Source organism: Crinia signifera, chromosome 5 (assembly GCF_055691185.1).
Source record: "Crinia signifera chromosome 5, ASM5569118v1, whole genome shotgun sequence".
Classification (NCBI taxonomy): domain Eukaryota; kingdom Metazoa; phylum Chordata; class Amphibia; order Anura; family Myobatrachidae; genus Crinia; species Crinia signifera.
This window is the reverse complement of record NC_139221.1, coordinates 25,895,011-25,922,749: the sequence shown is the minus strand read 5'-3', so window position 1 is coordinate 25,922,749 and position 27,739 is coordinate 25,895,011. Positions and strand designations below refer to the sequence as shown.

Here is a 27,739-nt window from a genome sequence, read left to right as displayed (position 1 = left end):
GTTTCGGAGTCACACGGAGACTAGACATATATATAGATGATATATATATATATATATATAATACTTGCCTTTGCCTGCCCTCCTGGAAGTTGCAGGAGACTCCTGATTCTTTTATTAGTTCCCCACTGCCCTTGAAGGGTATATGGCTCCCCCGCATCATCCCTTCCTCTTCCTAGTGAAGCTGCCGGGATTAGGATAAAATAATTGAAAACCCAACAAAAGATGGGAATGATTCCATTTAGCCACGCCACCATGAATAGTGGGCATTACCCCATCTTGGGTGTAGGGCCTGATGACAGTGATTGGCAGCCACCAGCACTGGTTTTGGCCTAAATAATTAACAATAAAAAATTTGAATTGGTCCTGAACCACCAATCCGGGGCACCCCTGCAAGTGTCCTGGGGCACCCCAGGGAGCCACGGCACACGGTTTGGGAACCACTGACGTAGGCAATATTGTACTCATTAGCTTGTATCTTTTTTCCTCATTATAGTGTGCTTGTCTTGTACACAATGTGGAGGCGGACATTTTGTAGACACAAAATTCCTGAGAGTACAGTACATGCTAATGGCTCATGTGTAGTAGATTCATAGTTACTGCCTACCCCTTCCTTCTCTAGCTCTGATATTAAAACCTTACTCACATTAATTAATTAATTAATCATAAGCATTGAGTCTTATTGGCAAGCTTTGCTTTCAATCATACTGTCATAATTCACCCATTACCCAACAGTAGCAATGCTGACCACAGTCCCTCTACGCTTACACGTTTTAATATGTCTTTATTTTCCTTTATAGGTTTTGGGAAAGAAACCCAATCTGCCGGAAGGTGATGATAATGATGACGCAGTTGCTGATGTTACGAACAGGAAAATGGCAAAGCTTTATATGGTGAGACCCTGGTTACTTCACTCTCATTTATGACTGTTTCCCAGGCCCTACACTGAGGCTGTGATCACTGGCTAGCCGTGGGCATCGATATGTACTAAAAACAACCTAAGGCCTGACGATCTCTAGTGGTTGACCCAGTGTATGTTGACCATAATTTGGTCAACCCAATGACCCATACCCCTAAGGAAAGTGATCTAAATGCCTGCACCTACAGTCTGGGCAAGTTACCAATACTGCCAGGGGGTGAAAAGTCTGGGTTTGCTCCTAAAAAGCTCCAGGGTAGGACAGGTTGTAGGATCGCACTGAAACATGGACACCCACAGCTTGGGGTTTCTGAAATCAGGCCCTGAATCCGGGAGCCAACACAAGGCAGGAAGAGAAAACCCGGAAGCCACCGGCAGCTGCAGAGGGATCCAGTGTCATTGTCCCATAGTAGACTGGAGGCTGCTCCTGGGACTCACGAAGATGCACACCACCGGTAGCCTCTGGTGGGAGACAGCAGAACAACTAACACTCCCACAGAGATAAGTGGGAAGGTAGTTGGGAGTCAGTGCGAGATGGAGAGGGGGTCCTTTGGAAGTTGGCCAGACAGGTTCGGGGACCACACGAGAAATTAGCAGACTTTTCTAAAAACATTTTTTAGTAGCGGTTTAATTGTTCTAGAGTAGCTCACACCCCAAATAAAGTTGTCGACCACTGCCCTAGAAGAATTGGGACTGCACCACCAGCCCCCCATAACAATAACAATGTATCCCCAATGAACAGCCAACATATTATATTATTATACTATTTTAGACCTTATCGCGTAATGCACATTGATGTTGCATTGATCCCGCCACATGGGCCTGAGGTTGGAATTTATTGTAAAAAACGGAGGTGTGATCAGTGTTGTGTGGGTGTGGCCAATACTGTGTGGGTGTGGCCAGTTCAATGTGGGCATGTAAACCCATACATTATTAGCCCCAATATCTCACCAATTATATAATAGTACAAAAATATTTAAAGTTCGTGACCAAAATAGAAATACAATTTTAATACTTCTGATTTAAGTCTGACTGTGTGGTCACGATGAAGGACATCTTTTTGTTTGGAGGCCAGGGATGGTAGCCCAAGATCCTCTGCATTGTTAGATGTACCATAAAACGTATCTCCATGCCGGAGCGTGTTGTATTTTAGGCACAAATACATCCAATTGCCTATGGAAGTCATTGTTGCAGCAGTCTTCATGGATTCCATTACGGAGCTTGAAAAAAAGAAAATGTTTCGCACTGCGGAAGAGGAAAACATAATTTCTAAATAAATACACATGTTGGCACCCGGCAGCATTTATTCCAGTGCACAAACTGTATAACACCATCGCCATAGATACTTGCCAATAAGGCTGAGTTCTGAGGCCCATGTGTTGTTATTTTGCTGTAAATAAAAGAGGGACGGAGGGAAAGAAGGTCTAAGCAATCAATGTTCGGGAAATATGTAAAAGTAAAAGAAAATCACATCTGAATCATACAGTAATGCTAGCTAAAGCATACCTCCCAATATCTGAGGTTTGGGACGCTGCAAAATTTTAAGCAAGTGGCCCAGCGGCAAGAGACGTGGCCTATACTCGGGAGGCCATGTCCCCATTTTCGACACTTTGGAGGCTGGCCATGCACCCAGCCACTCTATAACCGGGAATAGATGCTGTACGCATGAGCACAGCATCTACTCACCACAGAGCAGCACCGTGCTAGGGGGACGGCCAACTGGCCCCGGCGGAACCGTCCTGCATAAAACCAGGATGGTCCTGCGAAAAGCGGGACAGTTGGGAGGTATGGCCAAACACTTATACAATTTGGGACCTTTTAACCTGATTCCGATGGATCAGGCGGAAAAATCAGGTGCAAAGGCCCCGAATCGTATGCGCCTACCCTCCAAATCTGATCAGATGAGCGACCCCGTGCACAACGGATCGTATCCGGAGATCACAAGTGCTGCACATAACATTTATCGGACTTGGCCGGATCTGGCAGCACTTGGAAACGCTGGGCGTTACCCTGGGAAAGCAGGCATGGTTTTGCCTGCTTAGGGCGTCACATGACGTCAGCACCCGCCCTGTAAACCACGATCAGCGGCGGAAAAAAACGTAAGTTTAGAGTAGCTTTTAAATTCGAAGGGGAGAAAAATCTTTCAATGGTCGGCGACCATCTAATGATTTCTCTACCCTTCGGCCAAATGCGAGGGGAAGTGTTCTCGTAGGTGGCACGGGCGGTGGGCGTGCATTCAGTCAGGTGGCGCTGACCTGTTTACTAGGCTGCAAGTATATGCAGCCTAGCGAACAGGTCTGAATCAGGCCCATTGTGTCAGTTAGGAATGACTGCGCCTGTGCACCAGCTAGGTGATCTGGGAAATGTGACAGTTAGTAATGACTACAGCTGTGCTCCAGCTAGGTGATCTGGGAAATTTGACAGTTAGTAATGACTACAGCTGTGCACCAGCAAGGTGATCTGGGAAATGTGACAGTTAGTAATGACTACAGCTGTGCACCAGCTAGGTAATTTGGGAAATGTTACAGTTAGTAATGACTACAGCTGTGCACCAGCTAGGTGATCAGGGAAATGTGACAGTTAGTAATGACTACAGCTGTACACCAGCTAGGTGACCTGGGAAATGTGACAGTTAGTAATGACTACAGCTGTGCACCAGCAAGGTGATCTGGGAAATGTGACAGTTAGTAATGACTACAGCTGTGCACCAGTTAGGTAATTTGGGAAATGTTACAGTTAGTAATGACTACAGCTGTGCACCAGCTAGGTGATCAGGGAAATGTGACAGTTAGTAATGACTACAGCTGTACACCAGCTAGGTGACCTGGGAAATGTGACAGTTAGTAATGACTACAGCTGTGCACCAGCTAGGTGATCTGGGAAATGTTACAGTTAGTAATGACTACAGCTGTGCACCAGCTAGGTGATCTGGGAAACGTGGCAGTTAGTAATGACTGCACCTGTGCACCAGCTAGGTGATCTGGGAAACATGACAGTTAGTAATGACTGCACCTGTGCACCAGCTAGGTTATCTGGGAAATGTGACCGTTAGTAATGACTGCACCTGTGCACCAGCTAGGTAATATGGGAAATGTTACAGTTAGTAATGACAACAGCTGTGCACCAGCTAGGTGACTAGGAAATGTGACAGTTAGTAATGACTGCACCTGTGCACCAGCTAGGTGACCTGGGAAATGTGACAGTTAGTAATGACTACAGCTGTACACCAGCTAGGTGACCTGGGAAATGTGACAGTTAGTAATGACTACAGCTGTGCACCAGCTAGGTGATCTGGGAAATGTGACAGTTAGTAATGACTACAGCTGTGCACCAGCTAGGTGATCTGGGAAATGTGACAGTTAGTAATGACTACAGCTGTACACCAGCTAGGTGACCTGGGAAATGTGACAGTTAGTAATGAATACAGCTGTACACCAGCTAAGTGACCTGGGAAATGTGACAGTTAATAATGACTACACCTGTGCAGCAGCTAGGTGACCTGGGAAATGTGACAGTTAGTAATGACTACAGCAGTGCACCAGCAAGGTGATCTGGGAAATGTGACCTCATGGTAGATCTTGAGGACCAGTTTGGCCACCATATATACGAAGTCCTCGTGACGAAACGCGTGGGGGTGTGGCCTGGCGTCGGTCTGAACTCCATGGTTGATGTGAGAGTGGTGAGAGCACCCGTTTGCCATTTCGTTCGCTGTCGGAGACAGCCCCATTTATGCTGTTAATCACCCGCGGTTGTGCCTAAACGTCCGTTGTGGTACGTGACATCAATTCAAATGTACCTGTTGGATTTTATATATTTTTTTGATTGAATTAAAAAGATAAAGCACTATCTGGAGCGCTCCTCTTTCCTCTCTTAGAATATATATATATATATATATATATATATATATATATATATATATATATATATATATATATGTCTGGCAGACAGTGAAACTACATCTCTTTCTCATACATGCACAAACACAAAAGGTAGCAGACTAGCTTTCGAAGCTTTTGCTTCCAGCAGGCTTACTAGTGCAGTATAATCAACAAGATTACAGTAGGACAGTGCGGTGTTTGCTGTCTGAGGTAATTATTTTATACTTGAAAACATGCACCTGAGAAAACAGGTGTAAAACAACAACTCCTGCGAAGCAATCCTGCATAACCCCGGCTAACAGGTCATAGGATAATATTATTAAACACAATAATGCAAATGACAAAACCTGTGTTGTACTCGTTGTAGGTGTCCGATGCCAGCGGATCTATGAAGGTCTCGGTGGTGGCAGAGGAAAACCCCTTCTCCAAGGCCATGCTGCAGTCTGAGGAATGCTTTATCCTGGACCACTCTGCGGACAAAAAGATCTTTGTGTGGAAAGGTCAGGATTCCTGTTTGTTTTACTCACAGCACGGAGGGTAACGATCAAGTCATCAAGCTGAGTCCTGGGCACTTACCCACTGATCCAATCACAACAACTCAGTGCAGAAGGTTACAGAGGCCTGCTAAAGTCTGTCACTAGAACATACAACACATAACATATATATCTTCTCTATTCACCTTTTTACATGCCAGCATGAAAATCTCATGTACTAGCAGAAGCATGCTCAATAACACATCCTGTGACATCATCAGACTGCCAGCCTGCAGTGCATTGGCTCTGGTTGATCACATGATATTAATTTAGCCCGGGAACTTATGCCTTCAATTAAATAATGCCTAAAGCATATATAACACTGTTTTGCAGTTGATTTTATCTTAATACCATACAATAGATTTTACTCTGCCTACAATATTAGTGTTAGACATTTAAAGAAAACTAAATAACAGACATATTGGGGTAATTCAGATCGGAATGCATGACCGCAAATGTGCAGCGGCTAGTGGTCAGGTAAACGCCACCCTGCTTTAGTGAATTCCTGCCTTGCAAATGTATTTGTATGCCATACGAATTTTGTAACGCAGAAAGATCTGAAGTGGGATTCTGTTCAGATCAGATCTACTTGAGAAATCCGGACTGCGTTTTGCTTCAGTTCGAACCAACAACAGTCGCGTAGATGTAAATTTCTGACCCGCAGATCTTTATATTACTGCAGGGTCAGAATCTACTGGGGCATGGACAGTGTTGTTGGCTATTAAATATATATCAGCCAGTGATACCTTTTTATAATACAATTTAGTGAATGTTGACTTGATCATTTGATCCATTTAAATGCTAGTAAATCCATTGTGTTTTCTGTCAGCTATTGTGCTGTGTGTGGTCCAGAGATACATTTCACGTAACCACACGGCACAGTGGTCATTTGTGGTGACAAAATGACAGTTTACTTTGAATAACAATGTATAATGTGGTTTACCACATGGTACGGCGGAATGCGTAGGCTGCATTCTCATAAGTATTACTTCAGCTGTTTGTACAATATGTATTTTTTAGTTTACTACATACATAGTGTTCATTCTAGCACCCGCTATCTTTGAAAACCCATGCAGTTCCTCTTCCCTGCCTGGGGTGTCGCTGTCTGCTGTAGTGCTTCTAGCAGTGTGGTGTGTATATCAGCACTGATAACCAAACCAGACCTGTGCTAGAAACATGACAACAGACAGCGACACCCCAGGCAGGGAAGAGGAACTGCATCGATTTTCAAAAATAGCGGGTGCTAGAATGAACACTTCATACATTTTTTGGTATATGCAGATTGCAGTCATAATAACGATGCTGTTTGGTCCTTTAGGTAAAAACGCGAATGTGGATGAGAGGAAGGCGGCCATGAAGACAGCAGAAGAGTTCATACAACAGATGAATTATCCTCCTAGCACTCAGGTACTGTTGTATGTATAGGTGATGAAAATGATGGGAATTATTCAGACCTGTTCACTAGGCTGTGTATATTTGCAGCCCAGCGAATAAGGTAAGCGCAGAACGCCCGCCCCTCTGCCCCCCATGCTGGCGAGAGAATGTGTATACAAACAAAGGCCCTCGCATGCGGCTGCCCAGGCAAAAAAAAATCATTCGATGGTCTCTGACCATCAAATGGTTTTTTTTCTCCGTGATGGCCGAATTCGGGACGGGCTCTGATGTCATGGGATGTCAGCCGCCCACCCCAAACAGGCATCAACATGTTCTGCATCCCCAGGGGAACACCCAGAATTGTTATGGGGACACCCATAAAACGCTTGGAGATCCATGCTCATATTCGCACATGTGCAGACCCCCATCATCAAAAACAGGGCTGAATCGGCCCCTATGGTACATGTTCTTGTCTTTTATATGTACCTTATATATATATATTTATAAAATGTAAAATGACCAAGGTGCAGTGTAATAATACATTGTTTACACTGCTTTGCCAGGTAGTACCCAGGATTTTGTACCCAGCTCTGAAGTGGGTACAACCTGTCTTGAACCCTCTTTCAGACTGGCGACCCTACACGGCTTATTGCTGGCTTGACAACTATTAAGTTATTTATTTTATTTACTACCAGTTATTTATATAGCACACACATATACCGCAGCGCTGTACAGAGAATAATTGAACATTCACATCAGGCCCTGCCCCAGCGGAGCTTACAATCTATATTCCCTACCACATATACCTGCACATACAGATATTCTAGGACAGGGGTGTCCAAACTTTTTTGCGTCGAGGGCCAGATTTGGTGAAATGTAAATGTGTGGGGGCCGACCATTCAGCCTGGCATTCTTTGAATCATTAATCACATCAGAATGGTCCCCCACTCTGCCCCCATTCACTCTATGTCCCCCAGCCTGCCCCTTCACTGTATTTCCCCCAGCCTGCCCCCCTTCTCTTAATGTCCATCAGTGCCTCCATTCATTGTATGTCCCCAAGCCTGACCCTCCTTCACTGTATGACTCCCATTCACTGTATGACCCCCATTCACTATGTACCCCACTCTGCCCCCATTCACTGTATGTCCCCCAGCCTGCCCCTGCTCCCCCTTCTCTGAATGGCCATCACTGCCTCCATTCACTGTATGTCCCCCAGCCTGACCCTCCTTCACTGTATGTCCCCCACTCTGCCCCCTCCCTTCTCTGTATGTTTCCCAGCCCCTTGTGTGAGCCAGAGGACAAAGAGGCAAAAGCAGGCACTGGAGATGCTTTCACTCCTGCTGCTGCCCTCCTCCGATATGCATGTTACGGGAGCAAGCTTCCCCCTTGCTGCCCCCCTCCCCAAACACTGCTGTTAGTGTGATTGTGGAGTAGGGTGATATACGATTGCAGCAGCAGGGGTAGGACACCAAACACATCTGACTGTGGTGGCCGGCACCTCCTCACTGCAGCAGACAGCAAGGTAAAGGCGCGCTCCCCGGGGCCCCACCTTTAGTGTCCTGTGCTGTGCTTCCCACATCTGATGCTCTGCCCGCTTCTGTGGTGGCCGGTGCACGAAGGGAACGGTTTCCCCTTACCTTGATTCTTCAGTGGTGACTCAGGTTCGTCCGCTCTTCTATTCTCTGGTGGACGAGGGAGGGGCACTTCAATGAAAGGGGACTACGTTCAACTCAGATTTATTGCGAAATAAGGCAACTTGCACCCGCTGACCCTCACCGCACAGCCGTGCTGGAGGATTAAGGCACGTTATTGAACAACAACAGTTATGAACATTTACCTTGACAACTGGTAATTATCAACAGTAACAGTAAAGCATAGTAACTTATCACTAAGGCATATAATTAACAATTGTACCTAGTATTATCAATAATAGGCAGCCTGACCAGACTACGCTTGTGCCCACTAGAGCCCACAGACTCCACATGTTCAAGGTACCGTGGCGGCGCTCTGGGTAAAACACCCCCGCTTTAAAGTTACTACTGGATCAACGAGTCGACACGGTACCCTTGACACTGAAGGCTACGTTCGACATACACATATATCAGACCGCACATAAGATACCACAACAATAACCAACACAGTAGTCAATAATTTTGGCTAACTGGTGCACCAGGGTACCCTCCTAACCAACAACACGAGGTGACGTCACCATTTATATAACTCAGTCCCGGTCTACCTGTGCACAGGGCTTCTTCCGGAATGTATTCGGTCCCTGCAGACCCTTTGGGGTACAGGCTGGAGGCCTAAGGATCAATTGAACAGGTCCCCCAATGGCAATCACACTTTATGGTCCAAGAGGAGGAGTTCCTTGCTTTGACCAGCAGATGGCGCTGTTCCCTCACAAACTGAAGGGCTTTCTAGGTGGAGGAATGATCCCAATTAAGGTGTAAGGCAATCTTAAGGATAGCAGGGCAGACAGTGTACCCTGATTAATTCTTCCCTGTGGCAAATGGTAGCTGGGTTCACAGTGGGACTTCACGCTGGGGGTCCTGGGATGTGTCAGGGAAGCCTTACAACTACAAGTGTGCAGGGGGGAAACGGCTGTGTGTGGAGGGGGCAGAGAGTCAGTACCTGGTGACTGGAAACCGCTGCAGGCTCCTGCCTGTCACAACCTCCGACTTGGGCTGGACGCTTTCTTCCTTGATGGGCATTTACTAGTTGGGGCGCTGCAGCCGCAGCGTTGCCGCACTCAGTGATCCTTCCGCCCCTTCTGGCTGTATGCCGCACTGGTGTGGGGCTGGTCTCCGGTCCCCTGGGCTGGAGGGATGCTCTGCCCGGCGTCCCCCGGTCACTCTACGTGTTGGCACGGGTCCACTGGCGCCTGCGACCTCCCGCAGCGCGGCACCCGGCGTCCTCTTCTCCCCTCAGCCGCACGGGGTGAAGGGAGCTGTCAGTCACCCGCCGCGGCTCCCGCTTGGCTGCTGCTGCACAACTCCTCTCTCTCTCTCCGTCCTCCCGCCGGCTCTCCGTCCCTGCTGTCTGACTCGGTCTCTTCTTCTTCCACGCTGCCACTCAGCACAGCCCAGCACACAGCTCACGTGAGGGTCCTCTCCTGCTTCTTCCTTCTCCGCCCCTCATTTCTTCCTCCATTCTCCTGGCTCCCACACCTGCCTGTCACTTGAAGCGCGCGAAGTCCCGGGGGAATATTAACCCCTTCTCTCCTGCACTGGGACCGGCGCTTCCAATATTAACCCCTTGCGTCCTGGAAGGGGGGTGTGAGACCAATAGAGTTCCGGGGCACCACACTTCCAGCTGGAGGCTGCGGGCCACTTGAAATGAAAGCACGGGCCGCAATTGGCCCCCGGGCCTGACTTTGGACATGCCTGTTCTAGGGTTAATTTGTTGGGATCCAATTAACCTACCAGTATATTTTTGGATTGTGGGAGGAAACCGGAGTACTCGGAGGAAACCCACGCAAGCATGGGGAGAATATACAAACTCCACACAGTTAGAGCCATGGTGGGAATTGAACCCATAACCTCAGCGCTGTGAGGCAGTAATGATAACCATTACACCAATTCATCCTGTGACTGTGATTTATGGATGCCTGTGCAATAAGTAACAACGACCCTTGTTCTGTCCCAAAGACATATTCTCTTTTACGCCTCCACTGTGAGGACAAAAACATGGGATTGCATCCTTGTTGTATTCCTTAATGATATGCAAGAGATCAGCCATAAAAACAAAGAATGTCTATTCCCGGTTGATTTAGCAATTGGCGTATTCTTGTCTATATCAAACATTAAATGTTCCATAATTATCAACTCACTTTACATTGACATAAATCTGTATTAATAATTTCTATTGACGCCTTGGATGAAGATTTAACAGTGGACGACAATGGTTTGCCTGCATCGCCACCTAGTGGGGGATATGTTAAGCACTAACAGATGTGCATGCAGCATTGGTTGTTCTTTACCCTTTCTGTCTGTAGTTTAAAGAATATAAGTGTTCTGATTAATTCTCCTACAGCACATATTAGGCAGCATTGAACAGAGAATATCTGCGCATTTGCACCATCGGAACGATGGTATAGACATTATTTGTCCCTGGTGACCTCAGTGTTACCGTAATCATTTCTTTCCCCGAGGACAGCATCCATAGATAGCAATATTTATACATCAATAGGACCATATGCCATTGGTGTATCTACAATGGGTCCAAGGTGTGGAGTACCCAAAAACTTTCACCCCACACGATGTGCTGTAGTCCCGGCCTCAGTCTGCCACAGGAAAGAATAGTAACTGAAGGGCCGGATTAAGATCTGTGGAGGCCCTGGACAACAAACCTGCAGAGGCCCCTATCAATAAAAGTGATATAAGGGTGGCAGGACTGGATTAAGGTCTGTGGGGGTACTGCTGTTGGTGCCACTTATACACATAATGCCCCCTGTAGTGCTGCTTACACACAGAATGCCCCCTGCAGTGCCACTTATACAGAATACCCCCGGCAGTGCTACTTACACAGTATACCCCTGGCAGTGTCACTTACACAGAATGGTCATCATTGCCTTATCCATCGATGGTAATAGTGCAACTGGCCATCAATAGTGCAATACTATGCAACAAATGACCATCAATGTTTTTACATATCAATGGTCATCTATTTTCTTTGACTGATTGGCCTGTAGGCCAATTCAAACACAGGGGCGGAGCTATGCTCCGTGTCCCGGCCCCTTGGAGAAAAAAGGAAAACTATTCGTTTAAGCTTAACATCGATGGTAAGAAACCATCTGGTTCTCCCACATCGATGGCAAAACTATTCTACATCGGCCATAAACCATTGATGATTTTGAATCCTAGATGGCCATCCCTAATTTTTAAATGGCAGCTGGCCGCCGGAGGGGTAGTAGAAGCCTTCTCTATAGAAATGCAATAGCTGTGGCCCGCGGTGGGGTGTGGGCATGGTGTCAACCCATTGAAAGGTAACACCCAAGTGTGGGCTGCACTAGTGATGCCACTGGCCAGGGACAGTGTGTGGGGGCCCCAAATACATGGGGACCCCGGGACAACTGCTCCTGTTGTCCCCACCTATAATTCGTCCCTGAGTAACTGCAATAGTACCAATCTGTCACTGTACTCTGATTTATAAATACAATCATTGTAGCCTCAGTACCGTGTTTCCCCGATAATAAGACACTGTCTTATTTTTTTTTTTTCACTCAAAAAAGACCATAGGTCTTATTTTCGGGGGAGGGCTTATTTAAAAAAAATGCCCCACTGCTCCTTTAAAAATATGCCCCAGTCCACAATTCCCATCCCAGTCATCCATCTTCTACCGTACATGCCCCCACCTGTTTGTGTACCGGATCTCTGTATTACCGTACTGTACCAGTAACGGTATTGATGGCCCCGCCGGCGCTGTGTTCACTGAGCAGCAGCCGCGTGATGTGCGCGGCGTTATGTGCACGGTGTGACGTCACGCCGCGCCTACCGCAATGCATCCCTGGGAACGGGAGCCCCGGTATTGCAGGCGAGGTGAGCGGACGTGAGAGGAGGTGAGCGGAAGTGAGAGGAGGCGAGCGGGGGTGAGCGGACGTGAGAGGAGGTCAGCGGAGGTCAGCGGGGCTGAGCGGGGGCTACACTTGCAAAATGGCAAAAAATACATGGGAAATTTCATAGGTCCTAATTTCGGGGGAGGGCTTATTTTGGACAAATGTTCCAAATCTGGGGTAGGGCTTATTATCGGGGTAGGTCTAATTATCGGGGAAACACGGTAGTAGTCAAATCATATAACTCTATGGATTCATTATGAAGTCATATTAAATTTGAATTTACTGTTAGTTCCATGAACTGCTATGGCTACAGTTACTGTACACCTTGTTTCTGACATTTACAAGGACACTAGAATCTATGACCTCATGAAGACTCTCCATGGAAGACTCTCCAGGGCTTCCACTACAAATTGTGGGGGCCGGGACACAGTTCTAGTCTGCCCCCCCCCCTCACTTACCACCCGCCCCCCACTCAGTCCATACCTAATACCCCAGGGCAGATACAGGGCCAGCATTGACCACATACAAGCCAGTAACAGTGCACAACTGGCCCTCCTATATGTATGGCCAGCCGCAGGTATCCCCGAGGAGAAGGGACTCACCACACGCAATGGGCCGCGCCCACTGATCAGCCCAGCAGCTGCGTCCAGGAGCGCGCAGGCCCCGTCCGGTCACACAGCAGAAGCCTGCTCAAGTAGGAAGCCGTCCAGGCTTGGGCCCTCCCCTCTCTGTCAGAAAGGCCGGGGCCGCGACAGCTGTACCCTTAGCACCTCCCTGATGGCGGCCCTGATCATCGATGTGACTGGGTCCAAATGAATTATTAGTCAACACACTGATTCAGTCCACATTAACGCTTACCATCTCGGGCAATTAAATAACCTTATGAAGAGTAAATGATGAGGCACAGCAAAGGGAGACAAGAGGGTCAATTTACTCAACCAATCAGATTCTGTCTATCATTTCTCTATTGTATCCTAGATGATAGACATAATCTGATTGGTTGCTATGGGCAACATTACCTCATTTCATTTTTAGAATCCTTGGTAAATTTACTCCTAGGACTGCAGTAATTATAAATTGGAGCCTGGTGATAAAATATTATCATAATAAAATAAATGATTATTATAATAATGAATCTGGGAAACACTAGTTTACCCATTATTTTAAGGTATCAATAAATACATTTTTTTCTTTCCAGATTCAAGTTATACCAGAAGAAGGGGAAACTCCGATCTTTATTCAGTTCTTTAAGGACTGGAAGAACAAGAATCAAAGTGATGGGTTTGGGAAGGTCTATGTCACCGAACGGATCGCTCAAATCAAGCAGGTTGACTTTGATGCGTCCAAGCTACACGAATCGCCGGAAATGGCTGCGCAGCACAACATGGTGGACGACGGGTCCGGGAAAGTCGAGGTACGTCTGTTTACAATTAGAATATGGATGATGATAATAATAATAATAATAATAATAATAATAATAGGTTGATTTTTAATAGATATGATAACAAAAAATTCTTCTTTCCAGAAATAAAAAAATGACAAAATAGAAACTGTGTTAAAGAAAATGTTTTTTTTTTTTTTTTTTTTTTAAATCCAAAAGAATTTCACATATTTTAAGGCTAGTATGTAATAGTCATCCCAATTTATTTTAAGGTAGGCAGATGTTGTCTTGCTCACCTTGTTAAATAATAATAATAATAATAATAATAATAATAATAATAATAATAATAATAATCCCTGCTCCATTCAGTGGTCCCCACTTTTTGACTTCAGTATCAGCTGGGCTTCCGAGTCATTTGGCCCAAATATGCACCAGTTAGGCTTCTGCCTCATTTAAGCCCCCATAATTTAAAATAATGTGTTCCAGTTTGCCAAAATGAGTCAAATTGAAACACAAGAAAATTACAGTAATTTACCTTTTGCTTTCACTTCCCAGCAATATTTGTTACTTGAGTTTCCTAGTGTTTTCCTTTCTCCTTATTGTAAGAAATAAATTAGTAAAACAAAAATGAAATGTAAAATGTAGGTATCCCAAAGGTAAATAGTGTACCGAAGTGCCTCACCTTTACTATTTTATGTTCCTTGGATCCTCTTGGAGAAAAGCCCTCTATAAATACAATTATATATATATTTTTTGTTATAAATATCTTATAATCTTTTACTTGGAACTTGGAACTATTTGTACATAAATAAAGCAGGTTTTCATGAAAGATTAGATCATTGTAATCCAAATGACCTTTTATTTTCTATTTTCATAAAAACTAAATCTAAAAACTTAATTTGGGTAGTATTTCAAAATATTTTTTATCAAACTTTAAAAAAGTGGTCAAAAAGGTTTTCACAAGTGTATTCTGCCTAACTTTTATACAATTTAAATTTAAAAAATTTACTGAAACAAAATAAAATTACTGTAATTTACCTTTTGCTTTCACTTCCCAGCACTATTTGTTACTTAAGTTTCCTAGTGTTTTCCTTTCTCCTAATTGTAAGAAATAAATTAGTAAAATAAAAAGTTAATTTGGGTGTTATTTAAAAATATTTTTTTTCAAATTGTAAAAAAATGGGCAAAAATGTTTTCACATGTGCATTCTAAATAACTTTTATACAATTTAAATTATTTAAAAAATGTACTGAAACACAAGAAAATTACAGTAATTTACCTTTTGCTTTCACTTTCCAGTCCTATTTGTGACATGTGTTTTCTAGTGTTTTCCTTTCTGCTAATTGTAAGAAATAAATTAATAAAATAAAAATGAAATGTAAGATGTAGGTACCCCAAATGATTTATATGTGTATTTTCAGATTTGGCGCGTAGAAAGCAATGGACGTATCCCAGTAGATCCCTCAACATACGGACAGTTCTTCGGTGGTGACTGTTACATTATTCTCTATACCTATCCCAAAGGACAGATCATCTACACATGGTGAGTTGTCATTGCCTGTATTTTTCTGGTGACCATTTTGAAACTGAAAGCATATTTCTACTCCACAGCACAGAGGAATGCTAAGAGAATTCCAATCTAAATTGTAATTTTAAATATTTATTTTTAATAAAAATTACTTAAAAAAATCTTCAAGGTATAACATTGCCCTCAAATGTATAATATATATTGTTTTAATTACTGTATACTGTTTTACCCATCACGGTACTTGCTGGAATATGTATTTTTACTTCTGTGCGGTATATTAAGTTGCACAAGGACCCTGAAATCCATAGTCGCTGCATTTGATTTTGTGCATTGTAATAAAGATTTTATTGCGCTGAAAGAAGAGAAATGAAAGCATTACTAAATCAACCATTGAGTTAGAATGTGTTTATCGCATTTAGGCAAGGAGCCTGTGCAACGCGAGATGAGTTGACTACGTCGGCCTTCCTCACCGTGCAGCTGGATCGCTCACTGGGAGGACAGGCAGTTCAGGTTCGTTCTCATTAAAATCCCAAAACAATGTCATGTTTATGAATACAGTACGGAGCTTGTAGATGTATACAACGACCACAGGTGGCAGTGTTTATTAAAAATCTGGCTCCACAGGGCTTATTGCATAACACAAACACAGTGCAGTCCTTGACTGCATAATAGGCTGGGTGAGGACCTGTTATGGTGTACATTTGGGAATTATTTTGACTCGATTAACAACCTAAACATATTTAAACTTATGATGGGAACATTAGACTGCAGCTAAATACATTTAAAAACAAATTGCATGGTGGGGTTGTACCTTGGCACCCACTTCCACTACACCTGGGGTACCTGTGAAGTAGACAGGCATTCACAAATGCTGGTGTCAGCAGGGCTGAGGGAGCCAGGACTGACTCTGCGCTGCAAAGGCCGTGGGGAGAAGGAGGCCAGTGGCATCACTGATGTCAGCGGCCCTCCCACCCAACAGCCGGGGGATACCTGTGTTTTCTGGGGGATGCCAGAAAACACCGGTGGCAAACGCCCACAGGGTGTCAATCATCCTGCAAGCAGCGAACGAAGGCTAGTCTTCGCTCCCTGACTTTGGACAGAGGGCTATCGAATGACTGCGCATGTGCACAGCGTATGTGTGGTCACTCGATAATCGGAATGGGTCTGAATCCGAATGGCTCTGTATCGGCCGCTATGTGTAGTGTAGTGGTGCAGTCAGTCTTTGAGGTTAGTGTCCCTTTAAATAATGGAGCTCAGCATAGATTTTGTTCATGTGATCTATCACTATATATTTTATTCCAGGTCCGGGTCTCCCAGGGAAAGGAACCCGTCCACTTACTCAGCTTGTTCAAAAAAACACCTCTTATTATATACAAAGACGGCACATCCAGAAAGGGGGGGCAGGCACCCCCCAGAGCTGTCAGACTGTTCCAGATTCGCAGAAACTTTGGCTTCATCACTCGGATTGTGGAGGTAACAATGGGGCGGATGTATAATGAAAGTGTTGCACCCATGAAAACAATTGCGTTATCCAATATAAAACTATTCCCATATAATATATCATATACATTAAAGCCATTTATAAAAACTCTGTATGGTCGCAACTATAGGCGAATCTAGAATTATGGTAATGGGTGGTCCCAGATCTAGAAATAATAGTAGGGGGACCTTTGCGTAGCCGCGCGCCAAAAAGGGGGCGTGGCCTCATGTGAAGTAGGCGTGGCATCACAAAAAGGGTGTGGTATTACACTTTAGACCATACACAGTAATGTCCATTACACATTTTAGCAAACTCCGTAATACCCATTACACATAAAGCCACACGCCGTAATGCCAATTACACATAAGGCCACACACCATAATGCCCATTACACATTGTGCCACACATCATGATGCCCATTACATACTATATAACAAACTGGTGCAGCTACTTCTATGGGGAGAGGAGCAGAGCGCAGAGCACGCTCCCACTACCCTCCTGGTGTCCCCTCTAGCCGAGTGGACATTTGAAATATTGTGCGCGCTGTTGTTGTGCATGATGTCGGGGGAGCACGCCAGGCGCCGGCACCACATGTGATTAAAGGGGGGGGGGCAGGCTGAGGTGAAAGCTGGGAGAAGAATTGGAGCTGAAGCTGCAGGGGTGACAGTCATTGACAGCTGGGCAGAGAGCAGGGGGCTGCCCGGCTTTATTCAGAGCACTGCAGGTCACAGCTCTTTGAAATAATACCCCTTTCACAATAGAAAATGCAGCGATTTACCCGGGAATATGGTCCCAGGATCATACAGGGACATTCCCAGGCTGACCCCTTATACACCAGCCTAGTCCCTGCATTTTCTGGTGTGAGGGGGAGAGACAACCACTCCCCTCTCCCTACCCCCCTTTAACCAACCAGCTATATCTTCGGAACCAACTGACCCATTTACATGAGACCAGTATCATATTGAAGAACTTTTGAGTTGGCTTCGAATGATTTTGGTCCTGTGAAACTGGGCTGTTTGGTTCCAGAGAAATCTGCCCTCAAAGAACATAAACAGTCATGAAATTACATTTAAGAAATGAAAAGAAAAAATGGTTTAACCTCAATATCCCTGGAACCAATTAACCCATATGGATCCAGCCTAGTATCAGATTGAAGGCCCAGCAATCTGGGTTCGACTGAGATCAACCTCGAGCTTCAGTGATGCCAAAGGGGGAACTGGCAGCCGTTGAACTGGGTGGGGGTCGGAATTAGCGGGTCCCATGTTATCCTATAGGGAAAACGTTCCAGCTTTGCCTGGCAGTCATAGTCATAGTGTGAACGGCCCTTGCAGTCACTATCATCTCTTTTTAAAGTGCCATCTGAACTGTATTCTATGGATCAATGCAGAAGAGGTGCCCATGGGCAGGCAGTCTGGGGTATATTTACTAAGCAGCGGGCTTAAAATCTTGTCAGGATTACAGCATCTTCCCAATGGAATGCATTACTGTCATGAAATGTCTGCAATCCTACCAGAATCATGGCGCGGGGACCAGTGCTGCTTAACGATAGAGAACCATGCTTGGGGGTGTGACCAGACTCCGTAGGAGGGGGGGGGGGGGCAGTCACCACAGATGCTTGGCTAGCCTTTAGAGTGTATAATTTGGGCCCCAATGGGGGTTTCCTCTGCACCCCTGCCTGTGTGGACACTAAACTCCACATGTGGACTCAAATGACAGAGGAGCCTCCTCGGGTAAGCAGTGAGGTGTGAGACTGGCCCAGCATGCAGCAGTGGCAGCGTGGTCATGGCAGATGATGATCCACGAGTCTGGGAATCCAGGCCGTGGCTTTGGGCCTATCTAGATGCCAAAGCTCAGTGGTCATCTTCACCATACGGACGCCTTGACTTTTTCCAGTCTAGCAACTCTGTAGATACCGTACTGAGGGTTTACAAGTCATTGGATATCAATGGTGTGTTCTTTTTAGAAGGTCAGAAAACCTTCATTTTGGGTTTGGAACCCACCACCTACCGGCAGCAATGCCCATTGGTCTCTAAACAATGGCATCCCCGACGTTTAGTAAATGTACCCCTCTGTATCTGCCATTTTTCTAGTACACTCTTGGAAAGCAAAGCAAGCATCTGATTGGTCTGTTTGAGTTCTAGCACGTTTTACACACCTAACGGGAACCAGTTTTCATAAATGTCCCTGGAAAGGCCCGGTACTGTATTTATTTGTTTTCGTTATTTGCTTGATCTCAGGTAGAAGCAGTTGCCTCCGCACTGAACTCCAATGACGTCTTTGTTTTGAAACTGAAAAATAATTCCGGGTACGAGTGGGTGGGAAAAGGAGCCAGCGGAGAAGAGAAGGAGGGGGCCAACTTCATCGCCAGCGTCCTCAAATGCAAAACGACGGAGATCTCAGAAGGACATGAGCCAGGTTTGTATCTTTATTTTTTATTTATTTACAGTTACTTATATAGCGCAGCAGATTCCATTGCGCTTTACAACTGTTGACAACACTGAAAGAACAAACTGCGTAAAACAGACAGACTTGGAGGTAGGAGGGCCCTGCTGCAAGCTTACAATCTATAGGGAAATAGGAGGGAAACACAAGGACAGGCACCAGTAATAGCATAGCAGTCCCACCAAGTTACAGGTCCAGAAGGGAAGCTATATAATACATAAGTGCCTCAGAGGGTTATGCGTGTAGAACTTAAATATGATAGGCTTGCCTGAAGAGGTGAGTTTTCAGGGAACGCTTGAAAGTTTGGAGGCTTGATGAGAATCTTATTTTGGCTTCATCTACATCTACACAGACCCTCATGTAATACGTCTCAGTGGGCCTTATTCTAGTTCACTCTTTGAGGCAAATTCCTTCTTAGCTGGACAAAACCATGTGCACTGCAGGGGGGCAGATGTAACATGTGCAGAGAGATTTAGCTTTGGGTGAGTTATTTTGTTTCTGTGCAGGGAAAACACTGACTGCTTTAAAACCCCACCCAAATCTAACTCTCTCTGCACAAGTTACATCTGCCCCACCTGCAGTGCACATGGTTTTGTCCAGCTAAGAAGGAATTTGCCTCTAAGAGTGAACTAGAATAAGGCCCAGTATTAGGATATGGAAAAGGACAAAAGGGAAATGCAGGTTTGGTACCAGTTGTCGGAGAGGACCTTAGAAATAGACGGGGATCCACAAAATAATTAATTTCAGAACCTACTGTCCACCTGGCATATAATTAGGTGCCACCCACATACCAGCTTGTCTGTATTTTGAGGCACGTTTGTGATTTTGAATGTTATTATATTATGTGTTATTACTATGCTAGTTGCCAGCCCGTCAACATGACTGAACTAAATAAAAGAAATGTCATAATGAACAGAGCATCACTGTAATTGCTCTGTCAGACGCCCTCTTATGGCCACTAGCAGGCAAAGCTTGAATTCCATAGAGAAGATCATTGTTAGCCTTTCATTATATAGGATTACATGGGCCGTGTGGATGGTGTAATGTTTGGCATGACTGCCTCACAGCACCGAGGTCATGAGTTTAATCCCCACCGCGTGCTTGTGTGGGTTTCCTCATGAACTGAGTGATCCAGGACTCACTCGGTGCTGCAAAGGCCGCGGGGAGAAGGAGGCTGCTGACATCATGTTCACCTGGGTTTTCTGGGACACTACCAGAAAAAAAGCCAGCGACATGCTCTCAAATGGCCGACCCATTGCCAATCAAACAGCAGGCAGTGTGCGGTAATGGGTGGTCCTCTGATTGTCAGCCCATCTTAACACACCTGAATCGGGCCCCGAATGCTAAATGGTTACTATGCTTCAGTGCAAAATTTCACCCAGGGTTGACTACCCTCACGGAATGGCCGTGGTTGGCAATGCTCCCGGATACTGGCGTCCCCCCTCGCAGCAGCGTTAATTTCCCACGATTTGCGGCTTTTGGAGGGGAGGGGCTGAAGATGCAAATGGAATCATTTAGCCCTGCCCCCTCCTCGAAGACCTGTGAATTGGGGGATTTCACGTTCTGGGGTCAGGGCTTGAGGTCTACATCAGGCCCCGCCCCCCGAAGTGCGGCTGACAGTCTCCCCTCCGGGCTTCTCCCATTTCACCTGAGCGCAGTGTCAGTAAAATACCCTCTGCCAGTATTGTTTGAAACCAAATAATAGTCCCAGTTATGGATAACCTCTTTCTATTGTTATGTCTATTGTAACAGATGATTTCTGGAGCTCCTTGGGGGGTAAGAAGCCCTACCAGACATCAGAACTGCTGGGTACCCAGCAGTCAGGTCAACCACCGCGGCTATACGGCTGCTCCAATAAGTCTGGCAGATTCGTGGTAAGCTGACATAATATACTGGTTGGTCAAGGCAAGAATACATGTATAAAGGGGAACAGTCGTCATCACACATATCTGTTTTGATTCTGTTACACGAAAAATAAATTTAATAAATTGTCATTCTTAACTTCTGCCTGTAGGTGGTGCTGCAGACTACTGATGTACATAGCTGCAACGCAGCACTTGTTTAGGGAATGTAAAGGAGTACAGTATGTCATGAATGTACAATACTTTAATATGTAGAGAATACTAAACGATGTAAGTAAATATATCAAATGTGTACAAAGCTTAAGAGAGAATAAAACAAACTAACAAAGACTAAAACAAGGGCTAATTTACTAAAGGTGCATATACACTGAGTGTTTTTTTTTTTCTGGGCTTCCATAGCAGGATGCTATGGAAAGCCATCCACCCCGTAGCTTATCTGCTGGTTATACAAGCAGTTGAGCAGCACCGGCAGCATTGATGCGGGAGCGTGCATCAGCGCTCACTGCTCATCGCTGGCCGTACACACTGGGCAACTTTTGAGCTGAAAGAAGCCTAATTGGCAAAACTGTACACACTGCAGTCACCCAGTGAGTATGGGCCTTAACACTGTATAAGCTGGGAACACACTGGAGGGACTTGTAAGGTATACCACCTTACCAATCAGCCAATCGATATGTTGGTCCTGTAGATGTAGAAAATGTATTTGTAGCAAAGAATTTATTAACAGTTTCTTATATAGCACACACATATTCCGCAGCCAGTGGAGCTTACAATCTATATTCCCTACCACATGTACACACACACAAACACACATTCTAGGGTTAATTTGTTAGGAGCCAATTAGCCTACCATTATATTTTTGGATTGTGGGAGGAAACCGGAGTACCCGGAGGAAGTATGGGGAGAATATACAAACTTCACACAGTTAGAGTCATGGTGGGAATCGAACCTATGACCTCAGTGCTGTGAGGCAGTAATGCTAACCATTACACCGTACGTGCTGCCCCGTATATATATAACACATGGTGGGGATAGAACCCATGAGGCAGTAATGCTATAACCATTACACCATACGTACTGCCCCGTATATATAACACATGGTGGGGATAGAACCCATGACCTCAGTGCTGTGAGGCAGTAATGTAACCATTACACTGTCCGTGCTGCCCCGTATATATATAACACATGGTGGGGATAGAACCCATGACCTCAGTGCTGTGAGGCAGTAATGCTATAACCATTACACCATCCGTACTGCCCCGTATATATAACACATGGTGGGGATAGAACCCATGACCTCAGCGCTGTGAGGCAGTAATGTAACCATTACACTGTCCGTGCTGCCCCGTATATATATAACACATGGTGGGGATAGAACCCATGACCTTAGCGCTGTGAGGCAGTAATGTAACCATTACACCATCCGTACTGCCCCTTATATATAACACATGGTGGGGATAGAACCCATGACCTCAGTGCTGTGAGGCAGTAATGCTATAACCATTACACCATCCGTACTGCCCAAAGGAGAAAGGGGAAAGGAGAAAGGGAAGAGTAGAAACAGTGGGTGGAGTAAAAAGTGGCAGACTCCCTATGAAAACTCATCTGCACAATGAAATAACTTGTCCTTATCAATACAAAGTTATGTTCTGTATGCGCAGCAGTAGAGGGGTTAGCTGGGAGCTGGGCCCATTCAAATGCGTTAGGCACTGACCTTGGACTCAGCAGAAGTGCAGAATCACAGGATATGAAACGTGATTTATATGTAGAATGTACATTAATCTAACAACAACTATTCAAACATATCCTAAAATAACACATTAGGTATTAAATAGCTTTGTGATTAGTATTATACCCCTTTTATACCAAAAACACTGGGTCGCACCCGGGTTTTTGATCCCCGCTTCAAGCCGGGTGCGACCCGGTGTTTGCTCCCTTTTACACCACCGCCGCTTGGAGATGACGTCATCTCCAACCCCCGATCACTGCCGCCGGGACCCAGACCGCTGCGCTGGGGGCAAGCCCAGCACTAAGGCAATCTGCTGGGCTGCCGTCGTCCGGGAGGTGAATGGATGCCACACACAGCTCCTCCGCTGCTGCTGTCTGCAGGGTATAGCAGTGTGTGCTCCCCGTCCAACCTGCGGACGCTGCGGTCCGCAGGTTGCACGTACCCCATTTATGTAAATGGTAGCCGGGTCATCTGACCCGGCGTACCCATTTACACCGCCCCCTACCCAGGTCCTAGCCGTGTTCTACCCAGGTCACGACCTGGGTAGAAGTCCCGTGTAAAGGGACAAGGCGTGTCCCATTTACACCGCCGCTGACCCGGGTCTGACCCACCGAAGACCCGGGGTTTTGCGGCGGTGTTAAAGGGGTATTATTCTATACATGTACAGTCATCCTTTATAGAAACAAGACCCCCGATCATCTCACAGCCCATACAGTTACAGTCAGTGCTATAAACTTTAGGTTGGAAGATGCATTAATAAAGTTTTAGGTAAGATCAGGGTTGCCTACCCTCCCGGAATGGCCGGGAGGCTCCCGAAAATCGGGTCCTCCTCCCAGCCCCCCGGAAAGGTGGGCAACCCTCCCTGATACCGCCGGAACCCCCAAATTTCCTTGGCTACTGAGGTAAATTACCACGATTCTCGCTTGGGGGGCTAAATATGCAAATTGCATCATTTAGCCCCGCCTCCTCCCGAAGACCCGGGATTTGCCGTACTGGGGGCAGGGCTTGATGATGTCTCTATCAGGCCCCGCCCCACCCGAAGTGCTGCTGACAGTCTCCTCTCCGGGCTTCTCCCAGAGAGGAGACTTTAAAAGTAGGCAACCCTGGGTAAGATATGTGAGAGGTGGTCACCTGTGCGTGACTTCGCCGGGTGGTGCTTTCATTACTACAGTATGTTATTTAGCAGGTGTAAAAATAGCTTCTTGCAAATAATTTCATTTCATGACACCCTAGATCGAGGAGGTACCCGGGGAATTTACACAAGACGATTTAGCAGAAGATGACGTGATGCTACTGGATACATGGGAACAGGTATAAAACTCATGAATTATGCACTGTAGATCTGCATGCGTTACCTATAAAGTTGGTCATACGTTTTTATTTATTATCCCCTCAGAACAGGCAGGATACGGTCATTGGGTCACCAGCAAGTTGTTAGACAGTCATTAGGTCGACACCATTAGGTCGACATTCATTTAGGTCGACATGTGTCTAGGTGGACATGCAGGAAGGTTGACATGAGTCTAGGTCAACATGGGTTAGGTCGACAGGGTCATTAGGTCGACATGGTATTGGTCAACAGTCAAAAGGTCGACATGGGGGTTTTCACTGTTTTCTTGAGCCGACATGTGCCGACAGGCGGTATTTCATGCCCTACCATCCACTAGGGCGCGGTGGGAGAATAAAATAGTGTGCCGAGCGTAGCAAGGCACCATGCCCGAAGCATGGCGAGCGCAGCAGGGGGACACAGTGCACTTTAACCTGTGTCCATGTGACTATGTCGACATTTGGGTAAAAAAAACAGTGAAAAACCCCATGTTGACCTTTCAACTGTTGACCTAACCCATGTTGACTTAATGATCCTGTCGAGTTTATGACCCTGTCGACCTAACCCATGTCAACCTAGACACATGTCGACCTAAATGCATATCGACCTAATGACTGTCTAACAACTTTCTGGCGACCAACTGATCCGCAATCGAACAGACGTACGTAACCAATTGTATTCACAGGGACCATGGGGGTTATCCAGACCTGGGGGCTGCTCTGCTAAATTGTAGAGCCGCGCCATCAGGTATACGCCACCCAGCCAGAGGGAAATCCCGCCCTGTGCCAGCCTGCGAATTGCTTGGCACGGTTTGCGAAAATTAGCTGAATCTGCGATTTTCCTCAAATCCATGTGCAGGACGCTCAGCATCTGATATACATTTCCCACTGTGCGCAGGACTGAGCGACTGCGATAGAAGCAGGCTGATCGGGGCTGGAGCTGCGTCACATGACTTCCCCTCAGACGCCTGGCCACACCTGTGGTTTCCCTGACACTCCCAGAAAACGGCCGGTTACCAACCCCAAACACCGGCTTCCTGCCAATCAACTTGCGAACAACAAGCGATCAACAAGCTTCCCCTTCCCCCTTTGAATGCATTTTGATTCTGTTTAGCTTAATTAGTGCAGAGTCGCCAACGGACGTCAGTCCCCACTGAGTCCGTGGAGCCTAAGAAGCGGTGTAGTGGCGCCACTCACCGCAGCTCCGTGCAGAAAGGTGGTCGACCGGCGGTGTCACGTTCTGGCACCCCAGTGCATACTCCACAACAGAGCGGCGAATACCGGCAACGGTTGGTCCCCCGAGGCGGCCGAATACTCCAGTGTTGGTACGTCTGTCCGCACGTGGAGTTGGCCGGCACGGTGGAACTAGCCTACGCCGGGCAACAAACGCCCACAGCCCTGACATTCAGGCTCCGGGCTGACACCGATTGTTATCATTTCAAAATAAAAACACCATCTGCCCCCCATGTATATGTCAAATACCTGTCATGTGTAACTGACAAGCCGACTGATTATAGAGGGACCAGTTCCCCTAATTACGCTATATGTCAGCCACGACATACATGGGAATCATAGTGTATTTACCTTTATTTTGGTGACGCATGCATTAAGATATTATAATTAAGCATATTAGGGACGGCTCAGCAGCGGGGATCACTGCGCGAGGATTCAGTATCCTTTTTATTACACTGTCTGTGTCTTATGTGTTTGATTTTAGTCAATATTTCGCAACATTTTATTGAATAATGTCATTAAAAGTTACATTTTAAACCTTTTTTCTTCTGAAGTGCACTACACAAGTGACATTCTTTTCTCTTCAAATAAAAATGTTTACTATCTGTGTCCAGTGGTAGCACCCCCTCATATGGAAATTATCATATGTAAAAACATTAAAAAGTGAATATCAATAAGAGGGGCCTCTTTATAAAGAATTAACTAGTGAATTTCCCTGTGCGACTGGTGCAACTTTCTCTCCTTTTCGATCAAAATATTACCAGATTTTATCGCAAGATGGCCTTGCGCATGCATTGTATGAGCACTTCACATGCACAGTTTATCGATAAGGTCCGAATAACCCCCCTTATCAAGATTGTTTTGCAGAGAGGTATACTGTATGTAACATGCGGAGAGGTATATTCGGATGTGTTATTTTGTTTCTGTGCAGGGAAAATACTGGCTGCTTTATTTTTTTAAAATGCAATTTAGATTTCAATTTATACACATTCCTCCCAAATCTCTCTCTCTCTGCACGTTACATCTACCCCACCTGCAGTGCAGCATGGTTTTGACTAGTTGTGTGCTTTTTTTGCCTGCCCCAACTTCTGTACATGTGATAACGGCAGCAGAACCAAGGCCTGTGCTATATTTTCTCGCCAACCTCTGGGCCAGACTCCTGCTTGTGTTAAGCTCTGATTGTGGCTGCTCAGCTTGCAGCCCCCTAGAAACAGCCCCAGCTCTACCCCCATGTGAGTTTAAATCAGTTGATTGAAAGCCATTTATATCACGTTTGTTGCTGAGTTCTGTGTTTTTTCTCTCTCTCTCTATCTCTCCCCCCCCCTCTCTATAGATATATACTGTAGATAGGGTACACCTTTATATATCTTGCCTCCAAGACTCTTTCTCTGCAATACTTAAAGGTTTTGAAATTTTTAAATGTGCGATTGATATCCTACTGGTCATAGGACGATATCTGCTTCATTACCTGACACCAGGTGATTTACTGAATGTTATCTGGAAGCTTCCGCGCCGGAGCTAACAATGAACATTATAATGCCGCTTTCTGCAGACTCTTCTTTAGAACAATTTTCATTTATGTTTCAATTGCTAAAAGTGAAAGTCAAACTTGAATAGAGACAGATTGTAAAGCACTCTGTAGTAATGGCTACCACTGAGCCCGGTCACAAGTGCAATCTGTAAGCGGCTTAATGACTTGTTATTTCTCATTCTCAGCTCTTCCTATGGATTGGGAAAGATGCTAATGAAGTAGAGAAGAAAGAATCTTTAAAATCAGGTAAGGACCAAGCACTCGATAGACTGTGTCACGCTGGGGTCAGTGGATGCCCTGCAATGTGTTTTTCAACCAAATTACATAAAACTAGGTACGGTATGCAGTGACCACGTTGACATTCAAAGTGTGGGAAAAAATAATGTTGACGCCACAATGTCAACAGGTATCGACAATGTTGAAACGTGAACATGGAAGGAGGGTTAAGGGTAGGCTAGCGGATGGAAGGTTTAGGGTGAGGCACTAGTAGGAGGGTTAGAATAAGGCTGCTGTATGGGAGTGTTAGGCAATGGGAGGGGCAGTTAATGTCAGTCACTAAGGGGAGAGTAAGCAGGTTTAACCTACAGGAGGGGCACTTAGGGTTAGACACTAGGGGCTGGATGTAATGCCCCGCCTGAGTTCGGAGGACGTGTGGGGTGCCAACCAAACTTGGACATTGGTTTTGCTTTGTAAGAGATTTTCTAGAAAATAAACATCAAAGTTTGGTATCACGCATGGCCGCCAAAATTGGGGGAGGGTTATACTGCGGGATAGAAAGTTTAGACAGTAGGGGAGAGATAGGGTTAGGCTGCAGAAGTGGGGGTGATGCACTAGGAGGTGGGTTAGGATTGGGCTGCTGGATAGGAGAGAAACAGCCAGATGTATCAAGCTTCAAAAGTGATAAAATGGAGAGTGATAAACAACCAGCCAATCAGCTCCTACCTGTTATTTTTCAAACCCAGTCTGTAACATGAC

The 27,739-nt window shown here is 45.7% G+C and overlaps 1 protein-coding gene and 1 long non-coding RNA gene across 2 annotated transcripts in view; one reads left to right on the top strand and one right to left on the bottom strand.

Annotated features, from left to right (window-relative positions):
- SCIN (scinderin) overlaps window positions 1-27,739 on the top strand; it is a 101,819-nt gene that overhangs the window by 69,735 nt on the left and 4,345 nt on the right. Inside the window, exons 5-15 of the mRNA XM_083186815.1 lie at window positions 798-890; window positions 5,159-5,291; window positions 6,643-6,731; window positions 13,451-13,666; window positions 15,055-15,176; window positions 15,581-15,671; window positions 16,464-16,634; window positions 18,879-19,056; window positions 20,836-20,957; window positions 23,908-23,985; window positions 26,950-27,010. Coding sequence (XP_083042941.1) covers window positions 798-890; window positions 5,159-5,291; window positions 6,643-6,731; window positions 13,451-13,666; window positions 15,055-15,176; window positions 15,581-15,671; window positions 16,464-16,634; window positions 18,879-19,056; window positions 20,836-20,957; window positions 23,908-23,985; window positions 26,950-27,010 — 1,354 coding nt within the window. The remainder of the gene's footprint in view (window positions 1-797; window positions 891-5,158; window positions 5,292-6,642; window positions 6,732-13,450; window positions 13,667-15,054; window positions 15,177-15,580; window positions 15,672-16,463; window positions 16,635-18,878; window positions 19,057-20,835; window positions 20,958-23,907; window positions 23,986-26,949; window positions 27,011-27,739) is intronic.
- Window positions 5,145-27,739, bottom strand: part of LOC146080026 (uncharacterized) — a 179,643-nt gene continuing 157,048 nt past the window's right edge. Inside the window, exon 3 of the long non-coding RNA XR_014474790.1 lies at window positions 5,145-5,261. This is a non-coding gene — a long non-coding RNA (uncharacterized LOC146080026). The remainder of the gene's footprint in view (window positions 5,262-27,739) is intronic.